General features: G+C 45.1%; 1 protein-coding gene across 2 annotated transcripts; it reads left to right on the forward strand.

Annotated features, from left to right (window-relative positions):
- The first annotated feature begins 429 nt into the window (after positions 1 to 429).
- Kdsr (3-ketodihydrosphingosine reductase) lies at positions 430 to 27229 on the forward strand. 2 transcript variants are annotated; one of them, XM_070028992.1, is made up of 10 exons: positions 430 to 492; positions 5461 to 5550; positions 7595 to 7651; positions 11535 to 11600; positions 12039 to 12134; positions 14508 to 14699; positions 19513 to 19596; positions 22109 to 22192; positions 25656 to 25757; positions 27042 to 27229. In XM_070028992.1, the coding sequence occupies exons 1-10, from the start codon at positions 457 to 459 to the stop codon at positions 27159 to 27161; spliced, it is 927 nt and encodes a 308-aa protein (XP_069885093.1). In that variant the 5' UTR covers positions 430 to 456; the 3' UTR covers positions 27162 to 27229. The 2 variants fall into 2 exon arrangements, with proteins under 2 accessions (XP_069885093.1, XP_069885092.1); XM_070028991.1 differs by lacking the exon at positions 430 to 492 and adding an exon at positions 1232 to 1577.
- The last annotated feature ends 605 nt before the right edge of the window (positions 27230 to 27834 follow it).

Genomic DNA, 27834 nt, shown 5'->3' on the forward strand with positions numbered 1-27834 from the left:
CATCTTGTACTGGAGGTCAGTCCACGTGTGGTTATGCATTTTCCATCTTCTAAGGTAAGTGGTGGTATTTTGGATGGAGAGGGTGCTCTGTCTGTGGAAGGAGATAGCTGGTTTTTCTCTTTGTCATCTGGTTTGAATGCAGGGAATTGCAGTGATTCTTGTCATTTCTAAGTGGGCAGAATCAAAACAAGGATTCCCTGGGGTCAGATGCTTACCAGGCCCCCCAAATACCTCTTCTCTCTCTCTCTCTCTCTTTGAGGTATCATCCTGAGCTCCAATTAGGTCAAATTGAAATCTGCCAGGCTGAATAGTGCCATTGTTTTGGTCACGTGACAAGGACGGTGAACTGGACCCTTATTGACTCCAGTTTGGAGATTAGGCTTACCTCTGTACAGTGTCACCCTGGCAGTGCTGGCGAGAGGACAAAGTACCCATTGACATCAAACGTGTTGGGAAATGGAGTTCGAAGCCTGGCCTTTGCCCGACTGCAAGGTAGGTGATGGGTGGTAAAGGGAAGAATTGGCCCTTGTCCGGAGAGATCTAGTCTTTGTCTCCGGCTTGGGGGGGAGGGGGCAGAGCGCCTGTGGTTAGACAGGCTGCTTCAAGTGGAGGTTGAGGGCAGGACCAGCCATTTCCGGGGGGGGGAATGCTTGGTGTCCAGTAGTCCCAATTGACGAAGATCAACCGCTTGAACTCCGTCCAACCTCCTGGGCCGACCCCACAGACGGCGCCTCCAACACCCCCCACCCCGAGGCGCAGGCTGCGCTCCCGGCCCGGCCTGCGGCTCTGACCCCAGCGCTGGTGACACCGGGCTCTGAAAGCCCGGAGGCCGTAATTCGGTGATTGGTTTTCGCAAGTCCCTGTGCGGGTTTTCCGGGTCCATGGAAATAAAGGAGCATTGTGTTCTAGGATCGCGGGGAAAACGCGAAGTGGAACGTGGGCGGGGGGGTGTCTGAATCCCCGGCTCAGGGAGCCGAGATCGGGACGAGATCCGCAGATCCGGACTCCGGAGTTCCCCTCCGCCCTACGCGGCAGCCGGGCCTCCGGGCCGGGCTGGCGGGATCCGGCTCGGGGAGGGGCGGCGCTGGAAACCGGCTCCGCGGGGTCCTAACACCGCCGCAGCAGCCGTCACCCCGCGTCCTGCCGGGCCTGGGCCTGGACGGGGCGCGCGGGGGGCCAAGCCCAGGCTCCGCCGCCGCCGCTCGGCTGCGGGGTACCCTGAGGTTCGGCGGAGCGAGAGTGACGGGCCAAGCTGGTCCGCCCGGGCCCCGCCCCGGCCCCGCCCTGCCGGCCCCGCCCTGCCCGGCTCCGCCTCTTCCCCTCGCCGCCGCCAACCCTCGGAACCCAAACACCCCGGGATCGCTCGGGCTGCGGCCGTGCGCGTGATCGCCCCGCCGCCTGCCCGCGCCCCGCCGCCTGCCTGCGCCCCGCCGCCTTCTCCCCGGCCCCCTCCGGCGCCCGGCCCCGCGATGCTGCTCCTGGCCGCCGCCTGCCTCGTGGCCTTCGTGCTGCTGCTCTACATGGTGTCTCCGCTCATCAGCCCCAAGCCCCTCGCCCTGCCCGGCGCGCACGTCGTGGTAAGCGGCCTCCTGTTGCTGCGGCCCGGCCCGGAGCGAGGGAGAGGGTCGCGGGGGACCTCCGGGGCCCGGGCCGAGGGGGAGGGTCGAGGGGAACCGCCAGGGTCCGGGCCGAGGGAGAGGATCGAGCGGGACCTCCGGGGCCAGGGCCGAGGGGGAGGGTCGCGGGGAACCGCCGGGGTCCGGGCCCGCGGTGTGGGCGGGGGTGGGGGCCCACGGCCTCTGTCCAGCCTGGCGCTGCCCCTCCGGGCCCGGCGTCCGACCTCGGGGACCCGCCGCCCCCCCCGCACTTCTCGCTCCTCCTGATGTGTCCCCCCCCCACTCCCCATGGCACCTGCCGGCCGAGTTCCTGGGGATGCTCCTTAACCCCCGAGCACCCACATGTTGGGGAAATTTGGGTCCTCAGTTTACCCATGCGACCACAGGCAGGCTGAGAAAGTTCGGGGAGCTCGCCGCCGGCTGTGTGTTTGCGGGGAGCAGGTGTGAACACAGGGGAATTGGGGCACAGCGGGAAACGGGGCTCCGGGCGTCCAGGGCAGCCCCGGGACCCCGAGAGTGACCGAGGACCGCGCGCCCGCCGTGCGGGGCCGCTCCGGGCTGTGGTCTGCGTCCCCGCCGCGCCCGCCGGCCTCACACCGCGCGTGCAGGACCCGGGGAACCAGCGTGTAGGGGACAGGCCGGTCCTTGAGCGCAGCTCTCTCTGGTAGAGTTACTGGTGTGCTTCCCACGACTGCCACTGGAGATGTGGAGGAAGGTGAGCACTGTAGGTTCACCACCCCGGGAGAGGAAGACAAGGAACGTTGGGCAGGCATCCTGAGTGCTGCACGATTCGCATCCACAGGAGGACTTCTGCCCCAAAGCAGGGCTTTAAACACTTGAGTTACTTAGAGCCCGGAGCTGATGGCTGGTTCATGTAATCCTAGCTACCCAGGAGGCTGAGATCTGAGGCTGGTGATTCAAGCCAGTACAGGCTGACAGATCTGAGAGCCTCCAGTTGACCAGCAAAAAGCTGGAAGTGGAGGTGTGGCTCAAGTGGTAAAATGCTAGTCTTGGGGGAAAAAGCTCAGGGACGGTGTCCAGGCCCTGAGTTGAAGCTCCAGTACACACACACACACACACACACACACTGCACACTGAATTCTTTAAGAACTTGCATGTGCAAAGTATAACATGGGAAATCAAATAGTTAAAGGCAAAGGCAGAATAAACTCTTTTTTGGCTAGTCCTGGGGCTTGAACTCAGGGCCTGGGCACTGTCTCTGAGCTTCTTTTGCTCAAGGTCAGCATTCTACCACTTGAGCCACAGCACCACTTCCTGCCTTTTCTGTGTGTGTGGTACTGAGGAGTCGAGCCCAGGGCCTCATGCATGCGAGGCAGGCACTCTACCACTAAGCCACATTCCCAGCCCCAGAATGAACAACTTTTGACTCAATTTATGACTGTTCTAACTGACCTGCACACATCTAGCTGTCTCCATCGAGCTCCAGGTCATGGGTATAGAAGTCTGGATCACATTAAATAGGACGGACAGAGGTTTTTTTTTTTATTATTTCCACTTAATACTGTAAATGATGCATCTATGACCAATGATATGTACTGTACACACCTCTGAGTGATGGGGCACGGCAAGAATAGCTCACACAGTGTGCCCATCTCTTTGAACTCCCCCCAAGGAGAGTGAAGTGCAGTACACTTGAGATTTGTCAATAGTGTGTGGCACAGGAGAGAAAGTGCCCTTCCTTCCACCCACTGTGTGGCAGGAAAAACCACTTGGGGCTGTCTCCTGCTTGGTTTGTAGGACAGTTCTGTGCTCCTACTGTCTGCCTACATGCACCAGCGAAGCTTTGCTGCACATCTCACACGCTGGATGCTGCTGATTTCAAGCCTCCCTTTTTTGGATTGACTGGGACCAGCTCTCCTGGCAGGAAGCCAGCTCAGGGTGCCCTTAACAAGAGCTATATGGTGTAGTTAAAGAGACAGTGATATTTGAACAGTATTGCAATGAAGAAGTGGGAAGTGACTTAGAAAAGGAAAAAAAAAAAAAAGGAAAGGAGTGTCACCAGCCTGGTTTCAGCTTATTACTTGTCAGACAGATTGTCATACAATTGCATTGTTTTTTCACCACCATGACCATCTCTGATATTTCTTAAACAACATTTGGAATAACAGCCCAGAGCTAGTCTAATTCTTTGCTGCCTTGTAAGTCTTAGGTAGCTTGATTAGAAAGGAGTTTCATGTGAACCTTGGCCCAGAAGCTCAAGATAACTCCTGTTATGGAGAGCTTTTCAACCTTATGGGACTGTAAACCTTGTTTTCTGTTTTTCAGTAAGTCTTCACTGCCAGTTTTCCCTACATACCCTTTAGGAAAAAAAAGAACAGCAATAATGTCTTTTATCCATATAATACTTTGGATCATACCAGTTTTCTCAGTCATCCCATAACTTCATTAATTCATGGCCTAATATAGAAATTTTAGTTTGGGGCATCAGATTGTTTTTTCAGGGAAATGTGTGTCATAATAGATCATTCTGCAATTTAATATAGACATGTTATTTAGCAACTGCTTATGCAAGGTTGTGTGCTAGGAACGGATGAGATTGGTGGGACTTAGTGTTTGCCCTTAAAGAATGGGCAGTCTGGCCAGGGAGCCACGACATGCCTGTAAGTAACGGATAGACCATGACAGGTGAGGATAGGGCGGCAACAGATTGAGGAGGTTTATGGAGAAGGGTGTGTGGAGCTAGCCTGTGGGGTGAGTCTGGTTTGGAAGTGTGGCTGTGGGGTGCTGTGGGGTGGAGAGAAAGCTGAGGGGTAGTCATGTTATAAACCTTGCAGGGACATTGCTGGGAACCCTTCTGGGTGCTATGGAACTGTAATATCTAGTGAAATCTAATAAACCAAAACAGCCCACGAAATGCTCAGATCTCAGAGACAGCATTTATTCTGGGCAACTAATCTTTAGGAGATACTTGATTAATTATCCACCAAATAAAATCTCTCCATTGACGACAGATTGAAGTTAAAAAGAAAGGAGGGATAACTGCAAGTTAACCTATACACCTTTGTGTAGGAGTGGCTTTATGACATATTATTAAAGTTGTAGAATAGAGGACGTTTCTTACAGCATGAGTTATACGTAATTAGAACATATTTGAAGTAGTCCAAACATCTGCCTAAAGGGAAATGATTTAAGTTTTGATACGGTTCTTTAATGCAATATTGTGAAGCCTTATAGATCTTCCACATAATATCCACTCTTCCCCCTACCCCCTAAACACACATCTGGAGTCACAAATCTGTGGAGATCACTCCCTGGCCCTTGCATGTGCTAGACTGGACCTTTCCCACTGACCTACATCCCTAGCCCTGTAACTTAAGTTTTTAAGATCTAGTCTTGCATAGATGTGCACTAAGAAAATGAGATCTGCTTGTATTTAGAGTGAGATGGAATACTTCCTAGCTATAGTTATGAGGCTCTTTCCCTCTAGGGAACTCAGAAAATTATTTTAGGCCTGTGATTTGTTTATCGCTCAGGATTGGCTTATCATCAGGCCCTGCTGACAGCATAAACTTTCAGAACTGTCCTTATTCCAAACATTGTGTTTGATATAAAGAAGTGATGAGGGCTGGAGGCATGGCTCAGTTGAGCAAGTTGAGCAGGCATGAGGCCCTGATTCAAATCCCAGTATCTCAAAAAAAAAAAAGTATGTTTTTCTTAGGTGTGTTTTTAGAGCATGATATCATTACATTATGTTACTTTCTGGTGCTGTAGCATCCTGGGTAAGGCTCACCACTGAGCTAGACCTCCCGTCGCCTCACTGTTAAATAAACTTACTGCAGAGGAGAAATTGCAACTGCTAAGATCTAATCACTTTCATTCCTAGGTTACAGGTGGGTCTAGCGGCATTGGGAAGTGTATAGCTATCGAGTGCTATAAGCAAGGAGCATTTATAACTCTGGTGGCACGAAATGAGGTAAGTCCTTCTGACTTACTTGGTGTGGGTGGGAGAGACTTGTGCTGTCTCCACATTCACACTTGGGCTGCAAAGGGCTTGCTTCCCTGATGGGAGGGGTGATTCCTGAATTACTGGTTCTTGCTTGTATTGATAGGCCAAGGACTTCTCTGTTGAAGGTAGAGCAGCTTAGCAGCCATTTACTTAGTGTTATTCACTCATCAGGTAATATCACCATAGATAGCACAGGTTTTGAAACAGAGAAAGAGCTGCTTTCTTAGCCATAGGAACTCACGGGTGCTGGCAGCTCAACAAACCTGAGAGTGTGTAGGTGTTCCTGCTTCTGGAGCTGATACCCCAGGTGTGTAGGGCTTTATAAATTTTCTGCAGACTTTGCTAATGAAATGTTGTACCAGTGAAACCAGACTCTCACAGGGCAGTTTCATTCCAACACATTTAGCAGGATGGGTTTTCTTGTCACGTTGATGAAGGGTCTGTTTTTCTTAAATCTGTATCCCTTTTCCCCTTCCTTCCTTCCTTCCTTCCTTCCTCTCTCCTTCCTCTCTCCTTCCGTTCCTCCCTCTCTTTCTCCTTCCTTCCTCTTTCTTTCTTCCTTTTTCTTTTTTCTTCCTTTCTTTCCCTTCCTTCATGTGTTTCCCTCCCTCCCTCCCTCTTTCCCTCCCTCCCTCCCTTCCTCCCTCCCTCCCTTCCTCCCTCCCTCCCTTCCTTCCTTCCTTCCTTCCTTTCTTCCTTCCTTCCTTCCTTCCTTCCTTCCTTCCTTCCTTACTTCCTTCCTTCCTTCCTTCCTTCCTTCCTTCCTTTCTTCCTTCCTTGCTTCCCAGTTATTGGGACATGAACTCAAGGCCTAGCCAATGTCCCATAGTTTTTTTTTTTTTGTTCAAAGTCAACACTCTATTAGAGCCCTAACTCTACTTCCAGCCTTTTGGTGGTTAATTGGAGATAGTAGTCTCACAGATTTCCCTGCAGTCCTCAGCCTCCTAAGTATCTGGGATCACAGGTGTGAGCCACCAGCACTTGACATTCAGGGTCTGTATTTTTGGTTCAGCCTTGTTTTTAGAAATGGAGTCTTGAGGACTCCTAGGGTAGCTTTGAACCTCTGTCTTCCAGGTCTTGGCCTCCTAAGTAGCTAGGATATTAGGTGTGAACCACTGGCTCTTGGCATCGTTTTGTGAGTTTTTAATAAGGCTGATATTTGACATTAGAGCAGTGAAAAAGTAGATGGGGACCAGGGGCACAGGTGGCTGGAGCTGACAATTGGGGCCCATGCCCATCATCTCCACAGGTGCAGAAGAACCTTCTGGAATGGAGAAACTCTAGTTTCAAATTTGGCAGTCACAGGAGTGTATCTTTATTAAATAGAACAATATAATTTTGTTACAGACATATTCATGTTTGGAGAAGAATTCTCCTTTGTTCTTTGCAATAGTATAGTTAATTTATTTCTAAGACATGAGTATTCTGTAAACTGATACCTTAACAATAAGCAAAACAGACCTGAGACTGGAAAAGTTATTTAATTGCATGGGTTGGTTTGCTGATCTTAACAGTATTGTTTTGAAAGTTGCCAGACATAGGTTTGCCCATCTCAGTTACATGAGAGTCATGGGTAGGAGAATCACTCTCTGAGGCCAGGCAAAAGCATGAGATTCTAGCTGAGACAGAAGCTAAATAAAAAAGGGCTGTAGGTATGGTCCAAGTGGTAGAATATGAACGGGAAGCTTAGAGTTCCAACCTCAGTCTCTTCAAAAGAAAAAATATTGGATCAATAAGTTGGCCATCAGCATTATTACTGTTATTAGGATTTTGGAAATCATTTGTTTTTCTGTTACCTTTCCTTGTGACCAGTATAAAATCCATTGTTATTACTTATTCGTAGCTTAACACATTTTACTTTGTTCTTTCATAGTCTGTAACCCATAGTTACTCAGTGTAGGGCTGTTAGGTGCATTATAGAATAAATGTTTGTTGCTTTTTGCCCTTTACCACAAGCAAGCACACAGCCGTGTGGATAGTCACAGGTCTAAAGGCTCTGTTTTGCTTCCAGGACAAGTTGCTGCAGGCAAAGAAAGAAATTGAGAAGCACTCCATTAATGATAAACAGGTAAGGCACTGTTTTCCGTCATACTTTCCATACCTATCCATATAGTTGCAGAAAGGAAGAAAGTTTTACTTTACTAAGAAAGCAGCTGTGCTTTTCCTGATTAAAATACATAGTGATAGGCCGGAGGCATGACTCAGCAGAGCAGTGCAGCCTGGCAAGCACGAGGCCCTGAGTTCAAACCCCAGTACTGCCAAGAAAAACGAAATAAGTAAAAATAAAATACATATTGAACTCTTTTTCAGAAGGCCATGTTTTTTTAATTGGCTAGGAGCTTAGACTGTTACCTAAAAAAAAAAAAAAATGTATAGACCTCACACAAATGTATAGATAGACCTCCACAAATGATCAGATAACAGTGTTTTATTTGAAAATGATGTCATCTCAATTATTTACTTAATTCCCCTTACATAAAATGCTTAAGAATTAAGGGCATGGGGCTGGGAAGGTGGCTCAGTGGTAGAGTGCTTGCCTTGCATGCATGAGGCCCTGGGTTCAATTCCTCAGCACCACATAAGCAGAAAAGGCCGGAAGTGGGGCTGACACTCAAGTGGTAGAGCGCTAGCCTTCAGCTGAAGATCTGAGGGGACAGCACCCAGGCCCAGAGTTCAGGCCCCACGACCGACCAAAAAAAAAAACAAAAAAAAAAAATAAAAAAAGAATTAAGGGCATTTAATTTTTCTGGTTGTGGAACTTTTCATGAATAAAATTATAAACATAATGTATACTTAAGTATAAAACATGATGATAAATTAATAAGTACATTGTGTGTATACATTGTGTGTGTGTATACATTGTGTGTGTGTGTGTACATTGTGTGTGTGTGTGTGTGTGTGTGTGTGTGTGTGTGTGTGTGTGTATGTGTTTTGATACTGGGCTTGAACTCAGTGCCTGGGCCCTACCTGTTAGCTCTTTCCCTCAAGACTAGTGCTCTACCACTTGAGCCATAATTCCACTTCCAGCTCTTTGTTGGTTAATTATAGGTAAAAGTCTCACAGATTGGGGCTGGGAAGGTGGCTCAGTGGTAGAGTGCTTGCCTTGCATGCATGAGGCCCTGGGTTTGATTTCTCAGCACCACATAAGCAAAAAGAAAAAAGCCGGAAGTGGCGCTGTGGCTCAAGTGGTAGAGTGCTAGTCTTGAGCTGTAGAGCTGAGGGACAGCGCCCAGGCCCAGAGTTCAGGCCCCACGACTGGACCCCCCTTCCCCCCCCCCCAAAAAAAAGTCTCACAGATTTCCTTCCTAGGCTGGCTTTGCACTTCAGTCCTCAGATTGAAGTAGTTAGGATCACAGGCATGAACCACCCATACCTGACATAATTACATTTTCTTCTCCCATACCAAAGTGGTCATATTCCCACCCATGTAGATGGTAGAGCCTGTTGCTCCACAACCTTGCTAACTGTTGAGTTTAGCAGCTTTTTAATTTTAACTTTCTGATGAGTGTGTGTGTGTGTGTGTGTGTGTGTGTGTGTGTGTGTCTGTGTGTGTGTGTTTGTGTGTGTGTGTGCTTGTGCACGTGTGCATATGCGTGTGTACCATTCCAGGGGCTTGAACTTAGGGCCTGGCACTATGCCTGAGCTTTTTCATCAAGGCTAGCCCTTTACCACTTAGAGCAAGCTCCTCTTCTGGCCTTTTGGTGGTTAATTATAGATAAGAGTTTCATGAACTTTCCTGCCTGGCCAGGCTTTGAACCATGATCCTCAGCTCTAGTCTCTTGAGTTGCTAGGATTATAGGCATGAACCATTGGCACCTGGCATTGGGTAAGTTTTAAATAGGATTTCACTGTAGTTTTTGAATAGCCTCCTTCCTCCACTCCAAAATAGGTTAGAGATTTTTTCCATGTCAACTTAGATAAATCTGCATCATGTTTTCATGTAATCCACTGTTGGCTATCCCAGAGTTTCTCTGTTGTTGCATATTTGCATTCTTTTTCTGCCTTTGCAATGAGTGCTGCAGGAAAAATTCCTGTCCACATTTCCTTATATAGGAAAGCTTTGAGAGTTTTTCTTCAGGACTGTGTCTCTGCCTGTACCATGTCTCTGAAGCCGATGACAGGGAAGGATGCTATCTGTATGAACTTGCCCACTTTCCACATACCCACGTAGCCTGTGATGGAAAGGGAGGGTGGGGTACAGCTCTGGGCTTCAGGGCCTGCCACTGTTTGCTGCTATGGTGTCTCTGCTGACTTTGCCCGGTGATGGCTGGTCCTCTTCATCTGTCCGGAGCTTTACGGTCACGTGATAGAGTGGGAGAGCTTGTCTTCCAGGTCAGGGAAGGGGAAGAAGGCAGGGCTGGTGGGCTACAGTGAGCCAGACCCTTCTGCCTGGACAGACTTGCAGCTACCTACAAGACAAGGCAGCACCTTGGGCGATTTTTATCCTGGTAATTTCATAACGTTCTTCCTTGAAATTGTGCTTGTCTGTGGTACAGATTTACAGTAAGACTCTCAGGAAAATGTATAAAAAGTCGTATTTTAAAGTTAATCTTAGCCCTTTCTGAGAAAGTTTTTCTGAACAATAATGTGGGAATAAAATCCATTTCGGGTATTACTACGGCAGAAGGTAAACCCTCCAATCCAGAATGTTCTGTATCTTGTTATGAAGGAGACTGTTTTGTTTTTTGAGTAATTAAGGAACTTGATAGGGTTTCTGTGTGTGTGTGTGTGCGCGTGCGCATGCGCCAGTCCTAAGACTTGAGCTCAGGGCTGGGGCACTGTCCCTGAGTTATCATGCTTTCTTGCTCAAGGCTAGCACTTGAGCCACAGCTTCACTTCCAGCTTTTTGGTGGTTAGTTGGAGATAAGAGTCTCAGACTTACCTGCCTGGGCTGGCTTTGAACCACAATCCTCACATCTCAGCCTCCTGAGTAGCTAAGATTGGTGGCATGAACCACCAGTGTACAGCTTGGGGTTCCTTTTAAGTGACAAAATGTCTACATGTTACATTAAATCTGAAGGCAGTGTATTCCTTCCCTTCCTCCTTTCCTCCTCGTCCTCTTTCTCTTCCTCAGTCTATCCTCTCTGTCCCTGTCTCTCTCTCTCTCTCTTTCTGTTCCTCTTTTCCCTCCCCTGCCCTTCCCTCTTGTCTTCTCTTTTCCCTCCCCTGCCCTTCCCTCTTGTCTTCTCTTTTCCCTCCCCTGCCCTTCCCTCTTGTCTTCTCTTTTCTTCCCTGACATGGCCCTCACTATGATACTCAGGCTGATCCCACACTTCTAGGCTCAGGAAATTCTATCCTCCTGCCTGAAGTTCCCAAGTAGCTGGAACTGCTGGCATCCAGTACATTGAATCAGTCCTTCAGTGTGGCTTTTTGGATCTGGAGAGAATGCTGGTCATCACTGGCTTCTGGTTACCCTTATTTTTGGCTAAGGTTTCAGTCCGTGGTCACTTGTCTCTGTTGCTTTTGGGCCTGTGGAAAGATGGGGAGTGCTTGCAAGAGAAAAACTGCTTAACCCATGGTGGTCAGGAAGCAAAGAGAGATAGGAAGGGACCAGGACCCCAATATCTCCTTCAAGGGCACGTTCCCAGAGACCAAAGTCCTCCTATTAAGCCCTCTGTATAAGTTTCATCATCTCCCAGGTGCACTGCAGGCTGGTGGCCAAGCCTTCGATACTTGGCAACCCTTATCCTATCTGTAACACCAGATTCCCAGATGTGTATCTGTGCTTTCCAGCACCTAGCTCACACTCCAACCCCAAGACATACTGTCATGTGCATCTCTGCCTACTGATCATATAGTCAGCAGATTTCAAGCACTGTAATCCGTACATCTAAACACCAGCCTTTTCCTTTCCATAGGAATGAATTGGTTTTAATTTTTTTTTAAAAAAAGCAACCTTCAAACTATTTCAACACCTGCATGCCTCTGATTATGTAATTGTCTTTTAACAGGTGGTGCTGTGTATCTCAGTTGATGTGTCTCAAAACTATAACCAAGTAGAGAATGTCATAAAACAGGTAAGAGCCTGAGTTGATTGCACTTTATTGCTGTTTTTGGTGGATTCTTAACATTTTGCTACATGCCTTGGAACTGGTAACTCTTCCCAACTGATTTAATAGTTTCATTGAGTTTATTTATTAGTCTTGATTTGCTGCTAAGTAATTCTTCTCTTTTTTATTTATTTTTATTTGCCAGTCCTAGGGCTTGAATTCAGGGCCTGGGACACTGTCCTTGAGCTTTTGTGCTCAAGGATACTGCTCTACCACTTGAGCCACAATGCCACTTCTGGCTTTTTTCTGAGTAGTTTATTGGAGATAAGAATCTCACACTTTCCTGCATGGACTGGCTTTGAACCATGATCCTCAGATTTCAGCCTCCTGAGTAGTTATGATTTTGGGTGTGAGCCGCTGGTACCCAGCTCTTTTTTGATATCTTCTTTGATATATGCTTTCCAGGCACAGGAGAAGCTAGGACCAGTAGACATGCTTGTGAACTGTGCAGGAATGTCGCTGTCAGGAAAATTTGAAGAACTTGAAGTTAGCACCTTTGAAGTAAGTATAACTGTTTTCTTGCTGGGGTAACCATGCTGAAAAGTAGAATGAGCCTTGGGTAAAAGGCTTCAAGAATGAAGTTTCCCAGAGCTGATAGCTCAGGCCTGTAATCCTAGCTGCTCAGGAGTAGGAGTCTGCAATCTGAAGGTCACAATTAGAAGCTAGTCTGGAAGGGAAGGCCCAGGCCCTGAGTTCAAACCTCAGGACTGACTTGAAAGTAAAAAGAATGAAATAGATGAATGTATTTGGGTATTTGTAGAAGCTTAAGAAAACTAGCAGAACTCAAAATAAGGTTTTGCTGTCTAAGCCCAAAACGTTGAACCATAAAAGTTTACACAAATCTCTAAATCTTGGTTTTGTCAGTTGGACAATGAAAATAAAATACCAGATATGACAGATTATTACAAGGATTCAATAAAAAGAATCCTTGCAAACCAGCTGACACTGAATGCTCCTGTCAAGTATCAGCATTATTACAAATAACTAATGTTAACAACTTTCTGGTCTTCAGAAAAGTTGTAGAACAGTCATGCTAGAGTCAAGATAAAATGATGCATCCTCTTATTTATCTATTTTTTGTCCATTGTAGGGCTTGAACTCAGGGCCTGGCTGCTGTTCCTGAGTTCTCTTGCTCAAGGCTGGTGCTCTTCCACTTTGAGCCACAGCTCTATTTCTGGTGGTTAATTGGAGATTTAATGACCTCATGGGGACTTTTCTGCCCTGGCTGGCTTTGAACTGCAGTCCTTAGATCTCAGCCTTCTGAGTAGCTAGGATTACAGGCTTGAGCCACCAACACCTGGCCTCTTACTTATATTTTAAGATGAGTTTAGCAAGGAACCTCCATTAGCAATATTTTTCAGCACCAAAAAAAGTGAGTGTTAGAGCTAAACATTTTCTTAAGGGCAAACATTTTGTGGCCCAACCATTTCTTCTTTGTGTTTTATTGGTAATGGGTTTTAAATGCTTGACTCTTTGGAGCTAATTACCTTCCTTATAAAAAGACAAACACTGGGCCAGTTGTCTTTTTTTTTTTTTTTTGTCAGTCATGGGGCTTGGACTCTGGGCCTGAATGCTGTCCCTCAGCTCTTCAGCTTAAAGCTAGTGCTCTACCACTTGAGCCACTACACCACTTCCAATTTTCTGAGTGGTTTATTGGAGATAAGAATCTCACAGCCTTTTCTTCTCGAGCTGGCTTTGAACCATGATCCTGAGATCTCAGCCTCCTGAGTAGCTAGGATTACAGGCATGAGCCACCAGTGCCGGGCTTTGTTTTTTCTTTTTGTAGGCCATGGGAAAGCATCCTGCATTCTGCAGTCTACTGAAGGCACGTAGGAGAGTCTGGGTGTAGCTCGATAAAAACAAGAGTGATGAGGGCCCGAGTGTCTTCTGGGGCTTTTATCAGCTTGATTTTATCAGCATGCAGGAAATGTCTAGACTTGTATACCTTCATCTGGAATGATGCTTTGGAAGATGAAGTCAACAGCTCTGTAAATCAATTTGGTAGTTAAAATTAGGAAACAAAACACCAGTTAAACTTTCCTCCATTCAAGTGCTAGGTTTCTGGTACTAGGAGACTAAAGAGACTAACTAGCTAAAACTGCCCTTTCCTTTGAAATGGAAAAATCTTGGCGATGCTCCATACATGGGCAGAGCCCATATGAAGAAGCTTCTCTGAGGAAAGGAAGCTCACCTGTTTTCCCTATGTGTGCACACCCCAATATTGTACAATAATAAGTAACATCCTTCTTGGCTACTCAGAACCTTTACCTGAAGGTTGAGTGCTCAATGATCACATATATTCCCCCAGCTCAGAAAGAATATAGGCAGCAGATAACAGCTACCATCTTTCAATCTTTAACTCCCATTTCCTGCATAAGGAACAGGAAATGCTTCTCTCGTGCTTGTAATCCTAGATCCTCAGGAAGCAGAGATCTGAGGATCTCAGTTCAAAGCAGGAACTGGGCAGGAAAGTTCCATGAGTCTCTCATCTCCAGTTAATCAACAGAAAAAGGAGGGAGGGTAGAGAGGAAAGGAGGGGAGATGAAGTTGGACAGAGACAAACAGAATGAGTATGTGTGTGGGGGGAGGGTAATTGAGTTTATGTGCATGTATGCGCGCATGTTAAAATGCTGCCGAGTGAGACCATACAGTAGAAAACTAATTTTGACCCGATTAAGCACAGATTTCATTGTGGAATGTCAGACTACATTGAAGTAGGCTACAGACAGTAGGTCCTGAGCATCACTTCTTATTTGCATAGTCATTCATTCATTCATTCACTCAACACATGGAGAAGAGACAGAATTCTTGTCCAACAGGGCTAGAGGTTTTTGCCCTTGTTCTCACCTCATGTGTCCTCTGTGCTCTCTGCAGAGATTAATGAGCATCAATTACCTGGGCAGCGTGTACCCCAGCCGGGCTGTGATCACGACCATGAAGGAGCGCCGGGTGGGCAGGATTGTGTTTGTGTCTTCTCAGGCAGGCCAGTTGGGTCTGTTTGGTTTCACAGCCTATTCTTCATCCAAGTTTGCTATACGGGGATTGGCTGAGGCTCTGCAGATGGAGGTAAGTTGTATTTGTGTCTTATTAACTCCTCTCAGCAGCATATGGATTACTTTATTGTGTTACGTTAGAGATTTATATAGTTGATTTTAATGAAAGAGTATTAGCTCAGCCCTAAGTTTCACAGTTAACATGTTTTACTGCATGATGATATTTATGACAAGGGGAAAATAATTATGAAGATGTAGCCTATTGCATATGCCAAGTGCTGGTAGTATCTTCATGGTACTTCTGGTCTAATACTTCCTGAGTAATATTTAAGTTAACTTGATATTATATTATACAGAAATCTTTCACAAAAGGTCTGTCCTGATGATTGAATAATAGAATGAATAAATGTTACTCATTTGCAGTGGAACACACCTATGTAACGGCAGCCCTCAGGAGGCTGAGAGGTGAGGATTGTGAGTTCAAAGCTAGCCCAAGTGCTACATTATGAATTTAGGGCTGGCTTGAGCTCTACAGCAAGATCCTGTAGCAGGGAAGAACTTGAGTCAGGTACTAATTCTTAACTGTTAGCGAATTCACTAAACTTGGATTTGGTTTCCTTATCTGTAAGAATGAGAGAGAGAATTTTCTGAAAAATCATCTCTCCTAATGTTTGTATTTCCATGTCTTAAATGGTGAAGGAAGTGAGTTACCTTTTGTCAGTTACTAAAACATTTTTTGGAAGTAAGGATTAGCTTTAAAGTAAGGGTAGGTCAGTATGTAAACACCCCTATGCCTCAGCTGTGGAAGGTTGACTTCTGTGTGATTGCCATGTGGAATTGCCTTATGTGTATGTCTACCCAGAATCACATGCTGAAGGGCAGGGTAAAAGTCTTCCTGTTGTAGCATGTAGTCAAGTAGAATCCAATTCATATTCAGCCTGGATGGGAATTTGCTGTAGCCAGCCCTCTTATAAGGTATGACTTTGGGAATTCTAGTTAAGAGTTTTGATCCAGGGTAAGCAAAATCATTTTCTGTAAAGGGCCAGATAGTAAATATTTTAGGCCTCTGAGTACCAGATGGTATCTTGTCACACTACTGAATTTGCTGTTGAAACAAGAAAGCAGCTATAGTAGACAATATGTAAATGACTGCATGCAATAAAAGTTTATACAAGCAGGCAGAGGACTGGATTTAGCTAACAAGCTATGATCTGCTGACTTGTGTTTACAAGATCTCCTTGATAGTGTGTGCTAGATATTGGGCAAGTTGTCTGGCTAGTGACTGAGTCCTCCATCACTTAGAGATTGATAGACTGTCCTGGTCTCTAATCAAATGATCCAGCCAAAGGTTTCACCGTCAATAATAGGTCACTAAAATATGCTGAGCTTAATATGACTTGTATGGTGGTGAAATTTCAAATAAAAATACTGGTCTTTCTTGTGCATTTATGACTTTGCAAAGTTCCTTTGTGAATAGCCCTTTTATTTTTATGATAGTTTTGGGAGGTATGTGAGGCCAAAGTGGTTTAGCCACCAGATGGAAAGAAAGCTTGGGTTTCCAGTAAATTCAGGAGTTGCTCAAAGCCACGTGCTACACACTGACAGAAATAATAAGACTCAAGCCTTTGGCAATTGGTTGATTGGTCTTTATTGCAGAGAAAGCATCTGTAATTTAGGTTGACATTGCCCTGTTCATCTGGCTGTTGCTTCAGTCCTTTACGTTCATCTTAGAGTCCATCTTGGTGAATATGATTTGATGAAAAAATAGGCTCATCAGGGCTTTTTCTCCTCAGTCCTGTCTTGCAGAATGACATCAGGATTCAGTTATTTAGGGCAAAGTATATAATCTGGGTGGCCTGGTTTCACTCCAGGTGGAATTAGAATACTAATTCAAAAGAAAAGAGCCCAGCAGTGACCCAATACCAAGTTCTCTCAGCCTCTGGATGACAGTGTGATTTGCACACTGCTCATAGCTGGCCTAGACTTGGACTTCCGTCCATTAATAAACCCAAAACTTAAACCCAAAACCAAAATAAATGTATACCATGAAAGAGCCTGCTGTTTGGGGGAGGAGGGTTGTGGGTGGAAGTTTAATTTGATCTTTAAAAACCTGTTAGAACTTGGATCAAACCTATTATTTTCCTAACATAGTGTTAGCAGTATATTGTGGATACTTGATTAGTTTGGCCAGTTTCTGTGAAGAAAACTGGGTTAATTGCTCAAACTCTGAATGCTTTTCATAATCCTTTTGGTGTAATTAACTTTTAGTCTTTGGGTCTACCAAACTAAGGTGGAACCCTAGAACTATAGATACAGGGGGTAAATTTGAAAGAATACTCTGTTGCTCTTAACTTCTGAGTCTGGCCCTTTTGATGCCATTTAAAAAATATATCTTGCCTGTCTTTTCATTTGTCTATTCGCCCATAATTCCCCCCTAGATGATTTTGGTTCCTTTTAATCATAAAAAGGGCTTAGAGGGTGAATAGTCCATTCAGTAGCTGTTGAAAGTGGACTATTGGTCCTGCCTAGAAAAAGGGAACCAGGGCTGGGAAGGTGGCTCAGTGGTAGAGCGCTTGCCTTGCAAGCTTGAGGCCCTGGGTTCGATTCCTCAGCACCATATAAGCAAAAAATAAAAAGCCGGAAGTGGCGCTGTGGCTCAAGTGGTAGAGCGCTAGCCTTGAGCTGAAGAGCTGAGGGACAGCGCCCAAGCCCAGAGTTCAAGCCCCACAACCGGACCCAAAAAAAAAAAAATAGAAAAAGGGAACCAGAAAGACATTTTCCTGTTTAATTTATGAGATGACATGGGAAATTTTGTTGATAAGAAATTTGCTTGATAGACTGCTATGATCAAGACCAGAAGATAATCTGGATCAGAAGACTTCAAGTTACTCTTTTAACTAAAAGAGAAATTAGTGAAAGCAGTCCTTTCAAAGTAAAGTGTTCCTGATACAGATAATTCAACAGTTTTTTTTTTTTAAGGAATCATACAAATGTTAAGGAAATGGAATTGAATATACCTGTGTCCACAGAAACAGCATATTGGGTTGCTAAATGACCTTCATCTTTATATGAGCTCTCAGTGACCACTTACTTTTTTTTTCTTTTCTTTCTTTCTTTTTTTTTTTTTCTTTTTGTTGGTCATAGGCTTGAACACATGGCCTGGACACTGTCCTTGAGCTTTTTCTACTTTAAGCCACAGCTCCACTTCCAGCTTTCTGATAGTTAATTGGAGATAAGAGTCTCATGGACTTTCCTGCAATCCTTAGACCTCAGCCTCCTGAGTAACTAGAATTAACAGGCATGAGCCACCAGCACCCAGAACTTACGAACTTTTTTATTCCTTTTTGTTTTCCTTTTCTGGACCATCCATGCACAGCAGAGGACAAGGCAGTCAGAGACAAGTTTTATTAACTCACTGTCTCAAAAACAAGTGTGGGAGAAAAGGCTCCTTTATCTCTCTGCCGTATCTTACCCAGATCCACTTATTAGCATAACTTGACTGGCTAGGAGGTGCACACCTTGCTGGTGTCAGGCTGGTGCGTCATGCCCCGTCTGTGCTGAAACAAAACCGACAGAGACACCCCCATTCCTCATTCACTTCCCAGGATGGCTGGCCAGGACTTTGTGATCACTTCTCCTGAATCTTGTACTTCCCCAGTTGAATTTTGGACCTATGCTCTCCTGAGCAAACCTAGGAGGGGGAAAAAAGGACTAGGAAAAGACTCTTAAAGTCTGTTATATGAAGCAGTTTTTAGCCTGTTGGCAACTTCACCCTCCTCAAAATTGACAGGCCAATCTTGCTGTCAGCTGCCTTTGCTTCTAAATCCCCTCCATGGCTTCAAGAGGGCTGAAAAGTGAGCAAATTGCAAATACAAATCATGGCAAAGAGCTTCTGATGGTCTGAACCATAGCTTTGAGTTGCTCATTATTGGGGTGAGAGCAGGGTTGGCTGGGAAGTCTTTGCGGGGGCGTGTCTCTCCTAGAGAAGAACCTACTGGGGTTGCAGGGGTGTGCTCATGAGCCAGGGCGGTGGGATGGGGAGTTTGGGGGCCAGGCAGAGGCACTTCCCAAGAAGGCAGGGGAAGGAGCTGCTTTGTGTAAATATGGGTTGAGGTTGTGTTCAGGGGGCTTTGCTGGGTTCCATCAAGGATGAGGAAGAGGGCTGGGAAGGTGGCTCAGTGGTAGAGCGCTTGCCTCACATGCACGAAGCCCTGGGTTCAATTCTTCAGCACCATATAAGCAGAAAAAACCCGAAGTGGTGCTGTGGCTCAAGTGGTAGAGTGTTCCCCTTGACCTGAAGAGCTGAAGGACAACTCCCAGGCCCAGAGTTCAGGCCCCACGACTGACAAAAATTAAAAAAAAAAAAAGATGAGGATGCATTTTTCAAGTCCCGTGGGAGGAAGGCCTCCCTTCTGATGGGCCGGGGCTGCTGATACAGGAACTTCTCTGGGAGTGGATAGAGTGCTTGCCTTGAGTTTGGACACACAAGATGGGCAGAAGGGAAGGGATTTGAATGATCCTAGCACAGCAAGAATATCAGAAGCAAACTGAAGGAAGACAGATTTTCAGTCTGATGGGCCAAGCATCGAATCCACACTCACATTGTAACAGAGGCTGGGAGAACTGAAGCACGGTCGGCTATTGTCATTGGACAGCTCCGGGCCTCTTAGTAAGAGACAATTTGCCATACTTTAGGGCCAGCTATTTTCTGGTTGGGAGATCAGGGAATAGATCCCTTAGGCTGCCTTTCCATAAATCATTTTCTTGTGTGTGGAGAATCACTCTGGCCACCTGCTGGGAATCGGGGCAGCACAGGTAGGTTTGTGAGGTTGGACATGGCTTGCGTCTTGTCTACTGGTGATGTAAGCCTTGCTTCTGCCCTGCAGGTGAAGCCCTATAATGTGTACGTGACCGTGGCCTACCCACCAGACACCGACACGCCCGGTTTGGCTGAAGAAAACAAAACAAAGGTCAGGATTTAAAATCATGAATGTTATCAACCCCTTTCTGCTTTTCAGCTTTCCACTTACGCTCCCTGTCCCTCAGCGCTAGTCAGCAGCGTGAGGACTGAGTGCGTGGCGTGAGGACTCTGTGGTGGGTCCTTCAGGAAAAGTGTCCTCTCTTTGCTCTCTTTCCTAGTCCCCTTCTCTTGACACTTAAATTTTTTGTTAAAGGTTTATCAAGGTGATATATTTTCATTGTCCATCATCAATCTGCACTAGCATTTCTTCCAGTCTTGATTCCTGTGCCTACAGGCAGCATTTGTTTGTTTATATTTTATTCTTTTTTTGTGTGTGTGTGCTGGTTCTGGGACTTGAATTCAGGACTTGGGCACTGTTCCTGAACTTCTTTTGCTCAAGGTTAGCATCTACCACTTGAGCCAGAGCTCCACTTCTGGCTTTGGGGAGGTTATTTATTGGAGGATCAGAGTTGCACAGCCTTTCATGCATAGGCTAGCTCTGAGCCACAATCCTCAGATCTCTGTCTTCTGAATAGCTAGAATTTTAAGTATGAGCCAACAGCCTGGCAAAAGCAGCATTTATTAAAAACCCACATGCTGATTTTTTTTTTTTTTAGATTTAGGAATTATTTATTGATTTATGTAGTAGAAGAGAAAAAATTTTACATTTTAATTTATTCCCTATTCCCTGCGTTCTTCCCATATAATCTTGTTTTAAGTCAGTCAGTGGGTTTTTTTTGTTTTTTTTTTTTTGGTCTGGTCGTGGGGCCTGAACTCTGGGCCTGGGCGTTGTCCCTCAGCTCTTCAGCTCAAGGCTAGCGCTCTACCACTTGAGCCATAGCGCCACTTCTGGCTTTTTTCTTTCTGCTTATGTGGTGCTGAGGAATCGAACCCAGGGCCTCATGCATGCAAGGTGAGTGCTGTACCACTGAGCCACCTTCCAGCCCTTCAGTGAGTGTTTATAAATAATTTTATTAGATGCTTGAATTTCCCCTTTTTGGCCTTTCCATGTATTAAACTTCATACATATCTTTCACTTATTCCATCCCACGTCAGACAGAACCAAACATTTCCTTCTGACTCATTTGAACACATGAGGCTTTCTGACTCATTTGAACACATCAGGCTTTATGGCAGTTTCATTCTCTTTTCACTGGAAGAATTTCTCCAGGACCTTCTACTTCCTGGTCTATCCTAGACTTCACTGCTCACGAGTGGTTTGGGTATTTCTCTCCTGTCATACTATAGGTCCCTTTTCCATTTCCTTTTCTTGGTGAAAGTGTCTCCACTCTTATCATTTACCCATTTTGATGGATTTGGTAATTTCCTAAGAAATGGCACCTCAGAAGTAACATTTAAGAGGTTGAGCCTGATATCCCATCTCTGTGGGAAGATCACAGACTAAGTCTGGCTCAGGTAGAAAGTGTAAGACCTTATCTGAAGTTTCCAAAGTGACAAAGGCGGGGCCATAGCCGAAGTGACAGAGTACCTGCCTAGAAAGCACCAGGCTCTGAGTTCAAACCCCACTCCTGCCAAAAAGAGAAAAGGAAGGAATCACATTTTTTAGAACACGAGTGCCTAAAAGTCCCTTTATTTTCCCATTATGTCCAATAGTCTGTGCCTTTTGGGGGCCCAATCCTTTGTTCAGGATGTATTTTTGTTGTTGTTATTTTTGGAAGCTTTTTGATCCCTTTTTATCTTTAATTATTTTGATGTTCTCATTTCATATACTGCACAATCAATGAGCCCTTTTGTTCTGTCAGTTCACAAACTTCAGTTCTAGAACATCTGTGTTACTTTGTTCTTTGTTTTTATGGGGGGTGGGAGGTGGGGAGAGGAATGGTGAGGGGGGGTAAGGGAAGGAAAAGACAGAGAGAAATAAATATTCCGGAAAGGCATTTTGAGCTAAGTAAGGGTTGAGGTAGGTCTTTTTAACCACCTTGAGCAGAACCAAAGTCTAAGATTAGGGGTTGAGTCTCAGCCCTATAACTAATGCCCTGTCAGACTAGGGACCACTCAGTGCTTTGCTCTTTCAGCATCTTCTTGGTTGCCTGTACAACTCCGTTAAGAAACAATACAGTACTTGAATAGAGATTGGACTGAGATTCTTTCTGTTCAGAGAGTTGGATCAGAATGGAGGTGTCGGCCTGGGAGGACATTTGCTCGGGACAGAGGGTCCAGCCTTGGCATAGGCACCATCACTCAGGGGTCTGGCCAGGAGGGAGAGTCCCTCAGCCCTTGCGTGCAGTGCTGTGTTCTCACTCCGACGTTGAAGGCCCTGCTTGGAGCTGAGGCCACACTTTCCCAACAAGAACACCACGGGCTTCTTGCTTCAGCAACTGGCTTAATGTTCTGTGGTAATTGGCTAGAAACTGGCTCAGAATCCAGATAGGCCTTGTTCTAAAAATAGGTAGAAAAATCAGAATTAGGTATTAATCGGGCCAGGGGCAGGGGACATGCTTATTTTTAACCTAATGGGCAATATGGCATTGATGTATATGTCTTTGTTTTTCCACTTTCAGCCTTTGGAGACTCGCCTTATTTCTGAGACCACAGGTGTTTGCAAACCAGAACAAGTGGCCAAACAAATAGTTAAAGATGCTATAGTAAGTTACAGTCTCATTTCGTTTCCTGTACTGTGTGTCTATATTACTGTATTTCTGAACAGACATCTACACAAGGACTTATTTAAGAGAAAAAATTGTTGTAATATTTTGGCCAGATTCATCAGAACTACTATCACACTCTAGTTCCATATTAATACTAAACTCCTGAAAGCTAAATGTATGCCTTAATATCAGGAACAGAATTTATCAGCAAGGATGTCTGTATCTTTAGCTATTAAAAAAGAAAAATTAGCCAGGCACCAGTAGCCCACACCTGTAATCCTAGCTACTCAGGAGGCTGAGCTGTGAGGATGGTGGTTTGAAGCCAGCCCAGGGAGGAAAGTCCATGAAACTCTTACCTCTAATAAACTACTCAAAAAAAAAAAAAGCCAGAAGTGGAGCTGTGCCTCAAGCAGCTAGCCTAGAGAAAAAGCATCTCAGTGACAGCGCTCAGGCCCTGAGTTCAAGCCTCACAACCAACACAAAAAGAAAAAGGAAATGAGGCTTATAAATGGAGTACAAACAATATGTAAGACTTGGGCTTATATGTTCCCTTTCTTCCTCTCCACAGTTTAGACTATTGTATTTAGGTGTCTTCTTTGGCCAGGCGCCCTGGTGAAAGGTCTTTGTTTTCTTTTCTCTCCCCACCCTTTGTTATCATTCCCCCCAAAGTTAACTCATAAGTGAAGCCAACCTCCTGGGCCCCTCATCCTGTCAGCTCAGCTGATGCACATTTTCAGCTACTGAGTTTTCTGGGCTTCAGAAATGGTATCCTTAGAAACTGTGTGCTGTTTTGAAAAGCTGCATACATGTGCCACAGCATTCTTATGAACCCACATGAAGAAAAATGTGCATTTCTGAGCATTGTCTCCGAGCCCCTCCCACACTGACCAAACGCTCCTTGGGACCACTAGAACCTGAAGCATCCACTACACGATGGTAGTGTAAGGACTGGTGAGTAGGCTGGCCTGAGCAGAATAAAAGAAATAGCACCCTCTATAAAATACACACAGCAGTTGTTCAACTTTGCCCTGATTGACTTTACAACACAGGCCCAAGGCCCAAGTGGTAGAGGAAGGAGTTTGTTTTTCCTGCATAGTTTTAGTCAAAGCAAACACACTCAGGGTTTTCTGTGTTCTTAAATAGCTCTTCCAATTTTGGCCAGATTCATTCATTTCATATTCCTTCTCTTGTAAATTATTGACAACCCCAGGAAACTTTTGCTTACATATATTTATCCATGTCTGCTGTTTTAGAAATTGAAATCATAATTTTAAAAACTTTTGTTGTTTTTAATAAGAATAAATCAATTTGACTTTTTTTTGTATGTATGTTGCCAATGCCGGGGCTGCACTCAGGGCCTTGTTCTCTTTGTTTTTTTCACTGTACCGTTAGCACCCTACCGCTTGAACCACAGCTCCATTTCTGGCTTTTGCTGGTAAATTGGAGATAAGAATCTCATAGATTTTTATGCCTGGCTGGTTTAAAGCCACAATTCTCAGATCTCAGCCTCCTGTATAGTTAGAATTACAGGAGTGAGCCACCAGCACTCAGCTCTGTCAAATTTTAATGTGAAAGGTTTGACAAAAATATTCTTCCAAACAAAAATTCAGTGAAAAAAGGGATATCATTTCATCTTTTTACTAGTTTTTCCATAGTCTTTATTAATAGAAGTTGGCTGGATCTTCAGGGAAGCTTCTGGGGTTAATCTGTTGTAATATGCAGTTACATATTATTTTAATTGCAGCCTTCGAAGAAAACCTGACATGACACAGGTAGGTACATCAGTGGAAGAGGAAAGAACATTTTACTAGGTTTTCACATCATGGGAGCATAATTTTCTTTTTTGAGTTTTGTAAACCCAAACTTGACAAGTGGTAGTGTCTCAAAGGTTAGTTACAGTGTGAAAATGGAAACCACATCAGTGAACTTTTCTATGTGACATTAAAACCCATCAGTCGGCCCTGTATGCTTACCCATTTATGATTTTGTAACATGCATTAGTCATTTGGAAAATATGGATTCAAAAAAATCACATTCATCAGTATCACTGCTGATCTTATCCTAAAAGTATGCATTGGGAAGCCAGCAATCCCACGATGTAGATGCAGCTTTTCAGAAATCTTACTTTTTTTTCCCCCCTTCAAAGCTCAGATCCAACAGCCCACAAACAGAGCAGGTTCTTTTCCTAAAAGCAACAGGCGCACTTCATTCGTATCATTCCAACCAAGAACCTAGCTCTAAATGTCTCTGGGTTGCCTGCAGTGTTTTTTTTTTCCCCATAGGGAATGGTGTCAGCTCTTAAACAGCTGCAAAAAGAGCCTTTCTTCAAGACAGCTATCCTCCTTTGGTATTCAGAAATACGCAGAAGCAGTGCAAATTTCTCATTGGTCACATGAATACAGGCTCCCTACCGCATCCAGAGATTGAAAGCTCTCTATAGAACGTGGATCAGACTGAATCTGACTAACACTGAGTTTTTCCTTACACTTTTCCTATGAAAAGTTTCTATGCCAAGTATCAGATACTCTGGACCAAGAGATGATTCATGTCCTGGATGGGACAAACCTGGAAAAAAAAAATGAGTTTTCAGCATAATATTAAAATCACCTACATGCCAGGCGTCAGATCTCAACTCTCAGAAGGCTGAGATCTGAGAATCTTGTTTTATACTGGGCCAGCCTGGACCTTGATCCTCCTATTTACATATGCCTTACAGGTGGGATGACAGGTACTAAGTACCATCAGGGTTGAGATGGAGTCTTATGATGCCCCCTGCTTTGTATTGGTTAAGATGGAGTCTCAGTTATGTTTTGCCTGGGCTGGCCACAAACCAAGATTCTCCTGATTTCTATTTCCTGAGTAGCCAGGATTACAGATGGAGTCCACTGCAATGAGCAGATTTTTAAAAACTCTCTATAGGTGGTATTTTCTTTTCTTTTTTTTTTTTTTGCCAGTCTTGGAGCTTGAACTCAGGGCCTGGACATCGTCCTTGAGCCTCTGGGCTCAAGGCTATCACTCTACCTCTTGAGCCATAGTGCCACTTCTGGCTTTTTTTTCCCCCCTTCTCATTATGCGGTACTGAGGAATTGAACTCAGGGCTTCATGCATGCTAGGCAAACACTCTACCACTAAGACACATTCACAGCCCTATAGGTGGTATTTTCTTTGTGTGTTTATTTTGCATGTACTGTGGCAGTGACTCCCAGCCCTTTGGAGACACTGAGTTGTTTTACACCCCGCAGCACTGCCCATCAGTGCACGTCACTGGTAGACAAAAATGATGTCATAGTATATGATGTCACTGAACGGCCCCTGAACTAGAGAACTGCCCATCTGCTAAGGCCATTTGTCCATTTGTAAAGTCTCATCAGTGCTTTGTTACCATCCTGCCCCATCTGAAGCAAATGAATACATCCATTGCTTAAAACTTCCTACAGATCAGTCTCTTCTCCTCTTTTAGCAAGGAAATTTTAACAGCTCCATTGGCTCAGATGGATACATGCTCTCCTCCCTAACGTGTGGGATGGCGCCAGTAACGTCTATCACTGAAGGACTCCAGCAGGTGAGCTCTGTCTGCATCTGCAAATGGATGGATGGATGGATGGATGGATGGATGGATGGATTGATGATGGATGGGTAGATTGGTGGATGGGTGGGTGGATAGGTGGGTGGCTGGGACAAACATGCTCAAGTCTAGATTTCAGCTTTTTCTTGGAAAATTGGGAAGTCTAGCCACACAGGAGCTGCATTGTCAGCAGGCAGTAATCAATAGGGACAAGTGTCAGCTGCTCCCACAGCTCCTTTCTCAATCCCTTGGTCTATAATCTCCTCACCTGCTCTTGCAGATACATCTGATTCACATTTTCCACTCTGTTTCTAAATTGCAAACCTGCCTTGCATAAAACCGGCAGTGGCTACCCACTGCTACTAAGCTTAACATGGTACAAGCCCTCCCACCTGCTAGCCTGGGAACCTGAAAATATTCTTGGCTGCTTTCTCTTTATTATTTCTGAGTATTATTAGGTCTTCAGTTCTCCACTGACAGTTGTAGTCTCCTCTTGAGATCCTGAGCAATACCAGATCTTGGATCAGGGCCATCCTCAGGGAGGTATTCCTGCTGGGAGGAGCATGGGATCTTCCAGTCATGCCCCATGCATAGCAGATGCCTGGCTGCCCACTTCCATTTCCTGGTGGCCCTGGCACCCCTCTGCCATCTTCTGACTGGGCTTCATGATTCTGATAGCCCATGCTAGTGTCTTTCTGTGATCCTTTCTCTCATTTGCTTCGTGTAGTAGCTTTCTGAAAACAAGACAGGTGGGAAGGAAATTTGGGGAGTCCCTAGCTATTATAAAGTTGCCTATTTTGAATAGTACAAAATACTGTCAGTACTAAGAATACCTATTTTTGTTGTTGTTTTGATGTGTGTGTGTGTGTGTGTGTGTGTGTGTGTGTGTGTGCCACTAGTAGGACTTGAACTTAGGGCCTGGGCACTGTGCTGTCCCTTAGCTTTTTCACCCAAGGTTGGCACTCTGCCACACAGATCTCAGCCTTCTGTGTCGCTAGGATTACAGGCGTGAGGCACTGGTACCCAGTGGTACCCTTATGGCTGGAGTTTATCTGTTGGAAGAGCATTCTGTCTCTGGCAGCTTCCAGTTATACAATCACACACAGTAGAAGTGTTGTGTTCTTGGGACTTAGCTGATACTTGTGGGGTTTTTATTATCCTTCTCCATGGAGCAGATTAGAAGCATGTCCTAGAAACTATTTCCCAGAGACCTAAATACCTCAAAACCAACAATTGTACTGTTCTGTCCAATGAGCTAAAAGGTCTATCTGTGTCTTGCAGGTGGTCACCATGGGCCTTTTCCGCACGATTGCTTTGTTTTACCTTGGAAGTTTCGACAATATAGTCCGTCGCTGCATGGCTCAGAGAGCAAAATCGGAAATTGCAGACAAAACTGCCTGATTATTTACCCCTCTGGCAAAAGACTGTTTGCAAATAATTTGAACAGCTTGCTGCTACATGAGACTCGACTTTTTGGCCAACAGACTCCTCTGTCTTGTTTTTTACTATGTTTAACTGGACCGGTGCTCTTCAGAAAACCGGTGCCAAACAAAGGGATAGGAATTTAACTCCAGACAATATGATTGACACTATGCAAATGCAGGTTGGGAGACGTGGGTTTTCTGGGCTCTGAGGTGGGACCATTATAGTGTGAGGACAATAGCAGGTGAACAGGGTAAAGAATAGAAGGGTAATTTAGATTTTTCCTATTTATTCTTCTTTTTTGTTTTTAAGCTCCATAGAGATCAAGTCTAGCCATACTTGATTCCCCACTAGAAGGTCTGAAGGTTTTATTATAGTAGTTGTTGAGCTTTCCCTAGAAGCTGGTTTTTGTTGTGTTTTGAACTTTATGTATTTGTGTGTGTGTGTGTGTGTGTGTGTGTGTGTGTGTGTGTGTGTGTGTGTGTATGTGTGTGTGTTTGCACCGGTGTGCCAATTCTGGAGTTTAAACTCGGCCTGGGGGACAGCTTGTTTTTTTGCTCAAGACTAATGCTCTACACTTGAGCTACAGCTCCACTTTTAGCTTTTTGGTGGTTACTTAGAGATGAGTCTCATGGACTGTTGTGCCAAGACT

Source organism: Dipodomys merriami, unplaced genomic scaffold (assembly GCF_024711535.1).
Source record: "Dipodomys merriami isolate MVZ:Mamm:240054 unplaced genomic scaffold, mDipMer1.0.p SCAF_2, whole genome shotgun sequence".
Lineage (NCBI taxonomy): Eukaryota > Metazoa > Chordata > Mammalia > Rodentia > Heteromyidae > Dipodomys > Dipodomys merriami.

Coding starts and splice junctions, on each gene's coding strand:
- Kdsr (XM_070028991.1), top strand. CDS start 1,470: ATGCTGCTCCTGGCCGCCGCCTGCCTCGTGGCCTTCGTGCTGCTGCTC. Junction 5,551..7,594: donor CTCTGGTGGCACGAAATGAG/GTAAGTCCTTCT, acceptor TTTTGCTTCCAG/GACAAGTTGCTGCAGGCAAA. Junction 14,700..19,512: donor CTGAGGCTCTGCAGATGGAG/GTAAGTTGTATT, acceptor TCTGCCCTGCAG/GTGAAGCCCTATAATGTGTA.